Source organism: Nomascus leucogenys, chromosome 9, assembly GCF_006542625.1.
Source record: "Nomascus leucogenys isolate Asia chromosome 9, Asia_NLE_v1, whole genome shotgun sequence".
NCBI lineage: Eukaryota > Metazoa > Chordata > Mammalia > Primates > Hylobatidae > Nomascus > Nomascus leucogenys.
In genome coordinates, this window is record NC_044389.1 from 83,464,882 (window position 1) to 83,479,957 (window position 15,076).

General features: G+C 34.6%; 1 protein-coding gene across 3 annotated transcripts in view; it reads right to left on the bottom strand.

The window, feature by feature from the left end:
- Positions 1-15,076, bottom strand: part of PPP3CA (protein phosphatase 3 catalytic subunit alpha) — a 330,477-nt gene that overhangs the window by 63,073 nt on the left and 252,328 nt on the right. For all 3 annotated transcript variants that reach the window (XM_012499552.2, XM_003257486.3, XM_003257485.3), the window contains exons 4-6: positions 13,275-13,386; positions 12,033-12,178; positions 7,414-7,553 (exon numbers count right to left, since the gene is read on the bottom strand). In XM_012499552.2, coding sequence (XP_012355006.1) covers positions 7,414-7,553; positions 12,033-12,178; positions 13,275-13,386 — 398 coding nt within the window. The remainder of the gene's footprint in view (positions 1-7,413; positions 7,554-12,032; positions 12,179-13,274; positions 13,387-15,076) is intronic.

The window sequence follows — 15,076 nt, forward strand, 5'->3', positions numbered from 1 at the left end:
TGATGTATGCAGATTGGTAGATAGGAAAGGGGTTAGAATTCTGCTCAGAAAAGAGGAAGGATCGTCGGAAGCTGAGTGAACAGGAACAAAGGTAAGGAAGGTAGAAAAGAAAAAAATGTAATAAATGGTAGAAAAATTGGCTTGGCAGTAGAGCAAATAGTTACTATTAGATTGATTCTGCTTATTCTCTTGTATTTGTTTCTATATCATATTGAACTATATTTTCAACCTTGAGTTTAATTTCCCAGATGTAAGACTCTTTAGCCATGACATAGCTAGTGGGCATTATTAAAATGTTTTTTTAAAAATGTTTTTATGCCTTTATGGATAATTTCCCTGTGCAGTTTTTCCCCCTGGAAAGGCCTATTCTTCTGCCAAGTCTTCACAAGTTATCACCTGTGAAGCATTCTCTTCAAGGCTATCTCACCTAAGGTGTACACAACTGCTGTATCCACTGTGTTCCTACAATATATGTATCTAATATATCACTTATCATGTTGTAGTGTAAATTATATTTATACTTCTGTGCTCCAGCAATAGTGAATGCCTTAGGAGAGGAACACTGCTTTTTCATTTGCATTTTCATATCTTAAATGCTTAGCAGCAATCTGTCGGCTTACTGGGGCTTATGCTCAATTGCTGAAGTAGCTTCAATAGGGGCAGTCAAGCAGGTGAGAGATGCAAAGGGTTTCTTTCCCTCCTCCCTCAGTGCTTCGGCAAAGCAGAGGCAGGCAGGCAGCCTGCAATCCCTTGCCAATACACAAGGAGGAAGCCACAGTCTCTTTGGTGTCCTTACCCTCTTCCAGATCCAGTAATAGGGAAGACCCTGCCTGATTGTTCAACTCCTCCTCTGCTTCTTGGGGCCTGGGAATGGGTACTTAGTCCGGGAGTGTCCTGGGGGCTACCTGGATGCTGTCAGACCTACCTTTTCCTAGGACTTGCTGTGTTTCTTTTTTGCCCCAGGGTTCTTGATCTAATTTCATTTTTGTCCAATGGGGATCAAGTCCTAAGGGGCCAACTCTTCCTGCCAGAACTTTTCTGGAATTTAAGTTCAGAAGTGGCAAGCAATTTTTATTTAAGGCAAACTTTTTAGTAAAGTAAAACATCTATACAGAAAAAGGCAAAAATTAATTTGATGACCTTTCACAAAGTGAACACCCTTGGAACCTGCACTGTGATCAAGACACAGAACATTATCAAATCCCAGGAAACTCCTCATATCTCTCTTACTGTCACCTCCTCTCTATGGGTAACCAGTATCCTGGCTTATAGCATGAAAGATTAGTTTTCTCTGATGTTGAACTCTTATTTCAGTGGAATCATACAGTATATACTGGTCCCTATCTGGCTTCTTTCACTCGTCATTATGCTTGGGATCTTTAACCATGTTGTTATGTGTAGCTTTACTTAGCTCATTCTCATTTGCTGTATTTAGTTGTATAAATATATTAGAATTTATTATTCATTCTACTAAATGGATATCTGAGTTTTCATTTCTTGGCTGTTATGATTAATCTTGCACATGTCTTTTGATGCACTTATAGACACATTTCTAAAGGATATAAAATAGGAGTAGAATAGCTTGGTAATATGAATGTTCGGTTTTAACAGATAATGAAGCAGCTAATGTAATTTGGGAGTAGAGGTGAAGTAAGATCAGGTGACATTCTCTGCAGAATTCCCAGTGTTACTTCCCTTCATATTTTCATGATGCCCCTTTCCTGGCCTGCAAAAATCTTCCCCAATGACTCTGGTTGGATATGTTCTACTAATCCTTTAAAACTCAGTTCTGCCAATGCCTTCATCATGAATAGTCCCTTGAACCTAATCCATTCCCCTTTGGGGTTAGGATTCCCAATACACTCACTCAGATCGTCTGTCTCTGTCTCCCCCTCCCCACCAACCTGTGTGTGTGTGTGTGCGTATGTGTGTGTGTGTAATAGCCTGCACATTTCTAATGACAGCACTATTCACTTTGTATTTTACTTGTCTGTTTCTGCTTCATGGGCTCTGCTACTGGACTGCCATTTTCTTGAAGGCAGGGACTCAGCATCTGTAAAACTTAGTAGAGAGAGGCCGGGCACGTTGGCTCATGCCCGTAATCCCAGCACTTTGGGAGGCCGAGGTGGGCGGATCACAAGGTCAGGAGATCAAGACCACCCTGGCTAACACAGTGAAACCCCATCTCTACCAAAAATATAAAAAATTAGCCTGGGGTGGTGGCGGGCACCTGTAATCCCGGCTACTTGGGAGGCTGAGGCAGGAGAATGGTGTGAACCCGGGAGGCGGAGCTTGCAGTGAGCCGAGATCGCGACACTGCACTCCAGCCTGGGCGAGAGAGCGAGACTCCGTCTCAAAAAAAAAACAAAAAAAACAAAAACAAAAAAAAAACTTAGTAGAGAGAATATACTACAGTAAATGCTCAGCTAATGTGTGCTAAATAATTGAATGAGTGAAAAAATTCTCAAAAAAGATACCCATGAATGGAACAGTATGCATTGGGCAGAGGGAAGAGGGAGGATACCAGTGAAAGTGGAAGCAGAGAGCTCAGGTGTGATTTCAATAGACTAAAAATAAAGGTCTTGAACTCACAGTGGGAAAGAGGAAAGGCAGCATGGTTTAGATGCTTGTGATATTTATAAAGATGTGATGACTGGTGGTGATTTCAATTCAAGAGGAAAAAGCAAAGACACCTGTTAGTCTGCATGGCTGGGAGAATGAACAGTAAACAAAAAACAAACAAACAAAAAACAGGAGGAATTTTCAGTGGGGATTAAGCAAGTGGGAAAGTAAATAAGCCCTTTCAGGCAAGGTGAGTTTAGGTTAAGGTGAAAATGGAATCCCTAGATAAGAAGTTCCAGCAGACAACTAGACATACAGGAATTGAGCTCAGGAAAGATAAAGAGATGAAGCGGGCTAGACATAGATTCGGGAATTGGCCATAGAGTTTACAGTTTACAGTGAATCTAGGGAAGTGGGTATAGGTGAGGTTCTTAGAGGAAAGTGTGAAGAAAAAAATGTCAAAAGCAGAAGGAAGACAAAACAAGAGGCATCAGGAAGAGACAGGGATCGCCCTGATAAGTCAGAGGAGAATCAGGATATATAAACAAGAAGGAACCAGAGGATTTCAAGATGGAAGCGGCTGATAAGAGTGTCAACTGCTGCAGAGAAGCTGGGCAGTGTGAGAAGAGAAGGCTGCTGATTTGTGATTAAGGGACCAGTAGTGATTTGAGTGAGTTGCCACCTGTAGCTTCCAAAACACTTCAAAATCACTGTCAAGATACCCCTAAAATTTCAGAGTTTAAAAGAGCTTTAGGGTGTCTAATTTAACTCACTCATTTTGAAGCAAGGTAAACCCAGGATACAAAGCTTATATGATTCATCCAAGGCAGAAATACAGATTGATAACCTAACCGCCAAATCCAGCTGCCAGTTTTCATTGGTCTACATGAAAAGAAAATTTGTCATGATCCTCACCAATCTCCAGAATCTAACACTTGCCCTGCTCCAAGCATCTCAACTATCTGCCTGAACATTATAGGTATTATTTGAGTGTGCAAACTCTGGTCTAAGATTCTAAAGATAATGGTACACTGTGGCAAAATCATAGATCTTATGGATTCTTTCCTCTCTGTCACACTGCCTATCTAATATAACTCAGGAACAGTGTTAAATTCTGACTGATGCATATTTTCTGCATAACTTTATTTTATTTAAATAATGGCCCAGATAACATATTAGATAGTGGATAGGATGGCATAGCAAAGTAAACACACAAACTACACATACACATGTTAAATAAAACTGAGAGTTGTGGATCAAAATACCTGCCAATAACTCAAACTGGTAATTGCCACTAAGGTTCTCTACCAATTTCATGGCTTGCTTGTGCCCATCTAGATCCACTTTATAAACCATAATCCCAGAGGATGCCTTCAGACTTTCAAGATGGCACTAAAGACAAAAGGACCAAAAAGCTGTAGGAGAATGACAGACATTTTTCTCCTCCTTAGATAAAACATAATCCAGACTGCTTTGACATTAGTCAGTCTATATATAGGCTACAGATTTAGATATTCAGCAATTCACATAATCTATACTTGCCATGGCTAAAAATCATTATTTATTAAGAATGTTTAATGAGGCTGGGTGCAGTGGCTCATGCCTGTAATCCCAGCACTTTGGGATGGATCACCTGAGGTCAGGAGTTTGAGACCAGCCTGACCAACATGAAAAGAAACGTCTCTAAAAAAAAAAAGTCAGCATGGTGGCACATGCCTGTAATCCCAGCTACTTGGGAGGCTGAGACAGGAGAATCGCTTGAACCCGGGAGGCAGACGTTGTGGTGAGCCGAGATCGCACCACTGCACTCCAGCCTAGGTGACAGAGTGAGACTCTGTCTCAAAAAAAAAAAAAAAAAAAAAGGATGTTTAATGAGACAAGTGAAATAATCATAATGTTGAAAACAAAAGTGAAAATATGTTTAATTCTCTGATTATCCTCTATTATTAAAGATGGTAGACTTTATTCTAAATATATTCTATATATTTATTTTATAAATACATACACACATCTGTGTCTAATGCCATAATATAGACACATATCTGTGTCTATATTATAATATATACACATAATATATACACACATCTGTGTCTAATGCCATAATATTATATAAGTTCAGTATTATATAAGTTCAGTATGGGACTCTGCTTAGAATATGATTTGAACAGCTGACACTAAAACTAATAGAATGCTATACTATTATTAATGCAACAGGACTCAATATCAAAATCAAGAGTTTGAATTTTGTTTGATATTATGTTACTGAAGTATAACTCTGTGATATCACACAGGTAATTTAAACATCTAGGGTATAATTAGAAAGTTAACACTAGCTTTGGAAAACTGAACACATAACTTGACGTACTTTAACAATGCCAACTTTTCACTATAAGTCTAAATATCTTTAATAAAAGATTACTCCCAAATTAATTACTGAATATAAATTTTAGGCTTTTCAGAAATATTATACCATGCATCTTCAATTCAGCTAAAATGGATTCATTAAACCACATTTCCAAAATATAGAAGTGAACTATAAATTTTTAAAATAAATATGCTTAGAACAAACCTCTCTGTTAATATTCATATAAAGAAAACTATACTTTGAAAGACGCTTTATAGTGCACAAGATTTTCTATTCATGAGCTTTAATTTATCAATCACATCAACAGATAAAAAAACTTTTTTTCCCCCATAAGAAAAACTTAGTATATGGAACAAAATGTCCTACTACTAAATAGGCATCAGATCAACGTTGTATAGAAGGATATTTGCTTACTCTAGAGACAGAAGATATACAGCTGGATGTATTTTACAGAATTCTTCCAGCCTTGCCATCAGCTTAGCTGCCAGGGCTGGAATTGAGCATTAACTTCAGGGAACATCAGGTTAGGTTTTTAAGTATCTAATAATAATAATAATAATAATAATAATAAAGAAGAAGAAGAAGAGGAGGAGGAAGGAGAAGAGAAGAGGAATAAGTATTCTAAAATTTAAAATTCTCAACTTCTTCATAACCTCTTTTCTCTTTCACTCTCGCAATGTTCAGATAAGCTGTATGTATAATGATAAGAGACTTTAGTGAAACTGAGGATGGTCACATCTGGGAGGATAAAACTGAGGTGACACGTCAGGAAGATGGTGAGGTCATGCAGAAACCTAATCGTGTTGCAGATTACTTTCTGAAGTGTTATAAAATGTCACGTAATGGGTAAAATCTCTAGCGATTTGTAAATGTAAAAATTATTATAAAAATATTTTCAACTTGGCTTGTCAAAGTCCTAAAAATAAATATACTATGGTTCCTATATACTGTAAAGCTGCTTATTTTAAATTATCCAGGAAGCCTGATAAACAAATGTAAGAAGGAATTAAATGATTGAATTAACCAATGTAAAGTTGTTTTTCTGATTTGAGTTACAGAAACTGGTAAAACTTTTAAATGTGATAACATAATTGAATTAAAACAATCAAGGCTGGTGTTGGATTTTTTTTGGTACAGTTTTTTTTTTTTTTTAATACTGGAGTATTTTTTTAAGTTCTGGAGTACATGTGCAGAAAGTGCAGGTTTGTTACATAGGTATACATGTGCCCTGGCAGTTTGTTGCACCCATCAACCCGTCATCTACATTAGATATTTCTCCTAATGATATCCTTCCCCTAGCCCCTCATCCCCTGACAGGCCCCAGTGTGTGATGTTCCCTCTCCCTGTGCCCATATGTTCTCTTTGTTCAGCTCCCACCTATGAGTGAGAACGTGAGGTGGTTTTCTGTTCTTGTGATACTTTGTTGCACTGAGGCAAAAATAATAGTTCTTATGGATTCCAGCTTCATCCATGTCCCTGCAAAGGACATGAACACATCCTTTTTTATGGCTGCATAGTATTCCATGGTGTATATGTACCACATTTTCTTTTTCCAGTCTATCATTGATGGGCATTTGGGTTAGTTTCAAGTCTTTACTATTGTAAATAGTGCTGCAATAAACATGCATATACATGTGTCTTTATAGTAGATTGATATATAATCCTTTGGGTATATACCCAGTAATGGGATTGCTGGGTCAAATGGTATTTCTGGTTCTAGATCCTTGAGCAATAGCCACACTGACTTCCACAATGGTTGAACTGATTTACACTCCCACCAACAGTGTAAAAGCATTCCTATTTCTCCACATCCTCTCCAGCATCCGTTGTTTCCTGACTTTTTAATGATCGCCATTCTAACTGGCATGAGATGGTATCTTATTGTGGTTTTGATTTGCATTTCTCTAACGACCAGTGATGATGAGCATTTTTTCATTGTTTTTTGGCCACATAAATGTCTTCTTTTGAGAAAGAAACTACCACCCTGATTAGTCAGTAACCATCAACTTCAAGGCAAGATCCTCCACTAGCAAAAAGCTGATGACTAGCTGAAGGCTCAGATGATCATGAGCCCTGTTTAGCAATGAAGTATTTTCTGATTAAGGTATGTACATTTGTTTTTATTTTTTTAGATACAATGCTATTGTACACTTAATAGACTACAGTATAGTATAAACATAACTTCTATATGCACTGGGAAACCAAAAAAATAATGATTTGCTTTATTGCAATATTTGCTTTATTGTGGTGGTCTAGAATCAAACCTTTAACATCCCCAAAGTACACCTCTATATGTATACATACATATTTCACATTTATTTACTCACTTATTCATTTATTTATATTTTCATTTTATAAATGCTAGTGAGCCTTTCATTTATATTAAAGAAGTAATACAAACATTATAAATAAATCAAACACATGGACTGATAAATCCTAGCATTATGATGCAAACGTGTTCCAGAGAGCAAGCTCTCTATTCTCACCTGTAGAAGTACGAACACCCCCTGACTGTGTTGTGAGTGAAATGTTCCTGAGTCTTCTCATTTCCAAAATCTTCCAGGGGGTCTGACCACAGGATATCACACATAGGTCCATACGCAGGTGGTTCTTTGAATCGGTCTAACTAAGAAAAATAGAAGACAGAGAGCAAAATACTAATCTTTGGAAACTTAGAATTCTGACAATACAAGAAACAAGCACTGTGCAGAACCCATCCTCTTCTCCCCAGCTACAGTTCAGGGTGAAATATCCTCTACCTCTCTCTCTCTTCCTGTCCTTCTTCCTACTCATTTTCCTATCCTTCATCTCTCTCCAACTTTCTTTCCAGCTTCCTTCTGATGAGATCATTTAGTATCTATCTTCGTCTAACCCTTTACCTCCCTCTTGCCTCTATTATCTCTAGATTTCGCAGTTTCTTGTTTCTCCTATTCTACATTTTATCCTTCTCTCCTTACTTACTTTATCTATCCAAGTGTTTTTGTCATGACCAGTTATTATGACTCTACCCCTGTTTCATTTATTGAGAATTACTTTCTTTGGGAAAATTCCTATTACTGCCTCTATTAAACTATGATTTAGAAGTTTGGATGGAAAACGACTCCTAGTTTTCATGCTTATGTTATTTATTTTATATTTAAGAACATGATTTTGAGAAAAGATGGCTTTTACTTTAAAAGTAGCCACTTGCTATATGATATTTTGGATTCTACTTCATTATGGGCTATCTAGGTTTCTAATGATAAACTACAAGCCTCCTGTAGTTGATCTTAATGGGTACAAATATGAGTAATGATAAGCAGTAAAATAAACTCAACTTTAGAGGGTCATTCTTCAGTTCACAGTTCTAAGCTTTATGATTTTACCTGAAGCCTTCATATGAAATCCATTTTCCAGCTATAAATGTTTAGTGAAGTCACATTTCAATTTTAAAAGGTGCATTTAGAAGGCATATTAGAAATATAATCACTGGAAATAACATATCACAATAAATTTTAAACACTTTAGTTTATCCTGATTTAACTGCAATTAAAGGATCTTTGGTGAATCAGCAGATATTATAAAGGCTCTTGAATGAAAGCATACAATAGGTATGAAAATCTATTAAGAATTGATATTCTTCATATTAATATTTTTTAAAAATCCAATGAAGACAAGTGAACATATTTTGCTGACAACTAATCAAATTGTCTATTTATTTTTTCTGGGACATACAAGATGTAAGTAATGGTTTTGTTGCACACTACTTTTTATTAGTATCTACAGAGAATGAGGCAATATTTTACATTTTCAATACCCAATGAAAAACTTCAGTAAAACAAGACTATATTTCAACCATTCTGTTAGCCACAAAATATTCATTGCAAACTTAAACTTGTTTAAGAGATTTAAATAATTTATGCTTTTGGAACAATACATTCAAGAAAAATAATACTTGTCCCTAAAAATACAGAACTTCTTTCTGAAAATCAAGAACTTATTAAGGGTAGGACAGTAGAGGAGGGGAAAGTTTCTGATTAATATGAATCCCCAACTAAAGGTCTGCAAAGCTACCAGAATATAATATTTATTCTGGAAAAAGTATACAGTGCATTCTAAAAGTTAATATAATTGACAGTAAAAATAAACAGATACAAAAAAACTTGAATTGATATATGGCAAGATAAAAACTTAAAAATCATTTTCTGGCCATGTGCAGAGCTTAATGATATGTACCAAAATTGAATATAATATCTAAAATATCCTGGGAAGTAAGTCCTAGGGATATTAGGTGATATTTTTAAAAATCTACTTAATTTATGATGTGAAGTTTATTTATTTAAAAAAAAAATCCATCAGATTACAGAATAAGCTGGTTACATTCGTGCAGAAAGAAACATTTTTGTTTTTGAGATGGAGTCTCCCTCTGTCACCCAGGCTGGAGTGCAGTGGCATGATCTTGGCTCACCGCAACCTCCACCTCCAGGGTTCAAGAAATTCTCCTGCCTCAGACTCCTGAGTAGCTGGGATTACAGGCGCGTGCCACCATGCCTGGCTAATTTTTGTATTTTCAGTAGAGATGGTGTTTCAACATGTTGGTCAAGCCGGTCTCGAACTCCTGACCTCATGATCCACTTGCCTCGGCCTCCCAAAGTGCTGGGATTACAGGCATGAGGCACCACGCTTGGCCCAGAAAGAAACAATTTTATACTGAACCAGCATCACATCTCTACTGTACTTTAAATATAGAGCAAAGACCAATGCTCTATGCTCTATAGAAGTGTGAAACAGTGTCTTGCAAAAATGGACACAAAGACACAGAGCAGGAAACAAGGTTTATTTATTGTGCTTTTGCTTCGATTTTAAAATAAAAAGCATGCATTTTCTTTCCAATAGGAAAGTAAACACATTATTTTTATACTTGAACACTTGAACCTCAATGATAGGAAGAACTTGAATGTTTTATACTTGAATGTTTTATTTTACCTGAAAGTAATTTTCCTCTAAAAACTAATGAACTTTAAAAGAATATTGAGTTCATGGTAGTAGAGACTTATGGTATGTAAATACATTTATAATTTACTAAAGTATTTCCTGAAAACCATGAGTTTCATTAACAAACGTATTAAAGAAACACTACAAATGAGAGCTATATGAAAATGGTTATTCATTTTGTAGTAGAGGTTTACAACCTTTTTGCTGGTGATTGCGTCTTAAACAAAATAGTACAATAGCCCTATCCTTTCTATTTATTCTTTACAGTATAGAACTCTATTCAGTGTATCAGTTTTGTTCAAATAATGAAAACACTACTTTGAGTGAAGTTTTCGCTAATCCCCCTTTTAAGCAGGACACTTAGCAAGTTTCTCATCTTCCAACCAAGGCCATGAAATTTGATCAAGGCAAGAGAATAAAACATAAATGCATGTCTTTCATGCCCATCATTTGCTAACACAAACTACTATACTTATTTGTAATTTGACCTTTTTCATTTTCTAAACCTATTTCAGTAAGTGGTTATCAGGTTAATATGATACATGGATACAGGGATAGATAAAATATTTGCTTTCCTTCTCCACTGAACACAATGGGAAAACAGTGTTTACTAATTTAATAACTTATGGCAGCTGATAGAATTAACTTGCAAATGTTGTTCAGCATATAGACTTCTCAGACTTAGCAATTAGGTTTCCAAACTCAGAAGAAATGGAAAAAAACAATTAAATGGCAATCAATCAAACAAGTGACACAAAGGGAGTCTTTGTATGAATGCCCCTAATGATAAGCAAGATCTAGAATTTGAACTGTGCCCATGGTTATTCTTAAGTGAAACTATAACTTAAGAAATAAATTCTGTACACCTTGAGATTAGTGCATCACTTATTTGAAGCCAAAGTCTACCTATCATACATTAGGCTTAAATATATACTGAGTAGTATGTATCTTTAGAAGAAATCTCAGCAAAATTCCTATCTTTATAGTTCAAATACAGTAATTTAGAACAATGTGACCAATTTATTCTTGCTAAAATTACTGGTGAGAATAATAATAAAAGGTTAGAATTATTTCCACCCCTCTGTTCTATGGGATAAGTACAAGCGTATTTTCTTAGGTCTCTAAAAGTACAGGAAAGAAGATAAATACAGTTTTCAACTGTTTATAATTCCTCCAGAAAAAATTTGGCTTAGATTTCCTAGACAGAAAGCTTAATGGTGGGCACAAATTTTCAATAACATATGTTATAAATATTAATGTGAAGAAATTATCACACTGTAAAATAATTCCAAGTAATATTATTTTAAAATGACCTAAGAAAACATTTACATCACTTTCTCTCTTTGGTCCGATTCTGGCACCAAGAAAAATACACTGAGATTTTTTATTACTCTCTATTTTTTCCCTTACATCATTGCAATCATCAGAGTTAGAAACATAACCAAAGAAATTAAAGATTGTCTATTGTACTACATAAAACTATCCCATGTTATTAGACTTACTGAAGAAAGAGACACAATCCACTTCCACATTCAATGTAACTCATCTTTTTGATGGTTTAAACAACTGTTAATAGCCAATGCTAAACTGGAGTACTTCTTAAAAACTTCTTACAAATACTTCCTAAAAAGTCCAGTTTTCACCTAGCCACTCAATAAAATTAACAGAATATTATCATTGTCCTTGTTAGATTGCTACTTAAAAGTTTCAAGTTGTAACAAATAGATTTTTAAAAAACTATAAAATGAGCACAGTTTAATGGTTATGATGTTTTCCCAAGGGCAAAGCAACATTTCTAGCATAATACATCATGCATATACAACGGATTGTTTGAAAAAAGCCAAATGGAAATGATAAGGCATATTTTATTTAGAGGTCAAATATTTTATATTTCCAAAGACACATGTCAGATGGTAAGACCAACCCTGAGGTTGTAGAGATAAAAATTCTTCCAAGTATAAACATATCTCTCTTTCTAGATAAAAATTTAACACAAAGGAGAGATTCATGACCACTTTAAATTATTTGAACTCAAAAGCATAAAGTCAGTGATAAAGGCAGGGTAATTAATGTCTTCTATTTATTACTGTAGCGCACAAAATGATTAGACTTGGAAAATAACAAAACTTACTTTTCTGATATCATCTAAAGTGTTAATCTCTGGAGACAAACCACCATGTACACACAGAAACTGTTGGTTCATCAGGGCAGCCAGGGGAAGGCAGTCAAAGGCATCCATACAGGCGTCATATACGCGTTCTGAATACTTTATTTTACCTTTTAGAAGTGATAAAAAAAAAACTTATGTTTTATAGGCAGGATTATCTCACTGAAATAGTTTTGGTTTTTTGAGAAGTTTTCTTGCTAGGACCATATTATTAACATAAAGGCACATACTGCAAAATTCCAAAACATAATTAAGATTTTTTGAAAGTAACATATTAATCTTTTATATCTAGTATTTCCTGTTTTTGTCATTCATTAATTGATACTTTATAATTTTCATAACTTTTTGTATAGCAAGAGAATTTTTATATACCTTCTGGCTATTTATCTGCAGATGTCTCACCAAAAAAATGTACATGAACAACTGGAAGACCAATAAAAAAACAGCCATAAAGCTGCTTGATATTCCTTAATGATATTGTAGAAAAGCAGATGGCAAGACATTTTCTAAAGTTGTTTCTATCTTACTGCACGTTGCTTTTCCCATGACTTATATCTAATGTTTTAAGAGGAGAAGTCTTTACGCTCCCTTGAATATAGGACTAAATGAAAGAGAAAAATATTGATATGTATAGAGATTCCCTGCTCTTCCATTTAACTGTATTTATATATAAAACAAAAATGTAACGTTTTATATCTTTGTAAGATTGAGTGAATAATAAGAAAAACTGTAAGGAGGAAAAATAAATTGAAAAAAGCACCCCACACTCCTAGTGTCTATGTCTAAAGAATGACATCATCTTCAGTTTTATAAGATTCATTAGAAGCTAGTGTTCATTTACTGGGTCCAAAACAGAGGCATAGGGTTGAATTTGCCCTCCATTTGTGTTTCTTGAGTAATGTCAGATTAATGAGTAGAATTATTGTTCCAAATAGCAGTATCCCTAAATCACTTGTTTCTTAGGATAAATTATATCAAATCTTAATTCAAATTCTTCAATCACTTTATAAAGACGTTCTAATTTAAAAAGAAATTCTGAATTTCCATAAATGTCCATGCTTAGAAAGAAATATAGGATAATATGAAAGAGTGTCACTTTAAGTCTTTGACTTTAGGCAATGGATTATATTGTATGTATCTTATTATTGATTAAAATTACTGTTTAGCACATATAGTGTTAAAGGAAGGAGGTTGAAATATACTTACATTCCTGTTTAAATGTGAAATACTCTGTTAGATGTCTACATTCATGATTTCCACGAAGTAAAAACAGTGTTTTGGGGTAAAGAATTTTCAAGGCCCACAAATACAGCACACACTGAGAAAAATAAAAATAATATAAAAATAAATATTTTTCCTTAATACTTATGCATTTCATTGCTCACATATCATAAAGACATGAATAAAACGTATTACCATGACCAAAAGTCCCCCAAAAGGCTGGAGCTTAGTAGAGAAGATATTGACAATCAAACAGGAAACATTACTTTGGTAAAAAGCCAAGGTCCATCTACACCTAAAACATACATACATGCTCTGAGGATCATATACCACAAGAAAACAATGCATTACCTATGGTCAACAGAAGGAGAATTACGTGGCCTGAGGAGAGTGGGAATTAAAAAAAAAAATGGAAGGGAAGAAACAACTAAAATATACTAGAAATAAAAATATACTGGTGTAAAAGGATGAGAAGAAATACTGGTATGTGTAGTGAGATTCCCTGACCTTCAATTTAATTAAATATATACACAAATCAAAATGTTAAGATTTATATACCAAAGACACTGACAGAAAAGACAAGATGTTGAGAGAGAAGAAGGCAGGGAGCTAGAGATGGGGAAAAGTAATAGAAAATAGAGACGCCGTTCAAGTTAGGCTGAGCTTGTCAATGCTTTGCCTCCTCATTTTGTCGTACTTTATCTTTCCAATTTTTCCATTTCTGTTACCTGATTTTTAAAAATAATTAGCTTTATAAAGAGAAGTGATTTTATTTTACTTACTAATCATTAATCATATTGTACTAAAAGCTACGGGATACATTTGATATACCTTAAAATTCTCAACTTAGTTACTTGGGCATTGCAGTCTGTAAAAATGATGGTCAATCATGCATTCACCAAGTTGGGAATACATCTACATTTGACACAGCCTTCCTGGGATGAGCATTAAGTCAACTGGAATATTCAAGTATTAACATCAGTAATTTGTTATTGTCAACTGACATTTGTTAAGAATCCATAGGGAACAGAAAATCATGCTTTGAAAAACAAGTATGCCCTTTTATCCTCATAAAACCTGTATTCCCAAAGTAAAGCTAAGAAGATATAAAAACTACAAAAATATTGAGACAAGTCTAATTCTGGTTACTAAAATCTGAAATCAAAATCAATGAGATTTATACATTAATAATTGGCTTTCCAATATAGTAGATATCCTGGATAATATCTATAGGGAAAAGCTGCTGACAATTTATTTGTAGTACTACTTGTAAAGAGTAATCATCTCTCTTAGCTTATATGATAATTTATGAAATGAGTGAGAACTAATTATGTTTGACTATACAGCCCAAGTTTTGGAGAAAATGCTAATTATCAGAACAAATGTTTATTATTTTGTTGTTCAAGCAAGATATTATCTCTATGTAATTATGATTGAAATAAACAATAGGTTGACATTAAATTATATATGTTACTTTAATTAAGTTTCTAATTACCACTTTCTGATTATAGTTATTAGCTAAAGTTCATGTGACTAATGATATTAATATGCCTGAAAAGTTGACCAAATGGCCTGTACAAGCGATCCTTAAAGCATCATGATCTGTTGATGTATGTAAAGTTTCCTGTTACCTCAGTGAGTAGTCCGGTAGCTTAATGAGTCTCTGCTACGGATCGGGTTTTATATCTGTACTTACATGTTTCAATAAAAAGAGTTTGTATTACTCAAGCTTGTCTCACATTTCAGAGAAGATATTCATGAACTATTATTAATGTCAATGGGAGGAC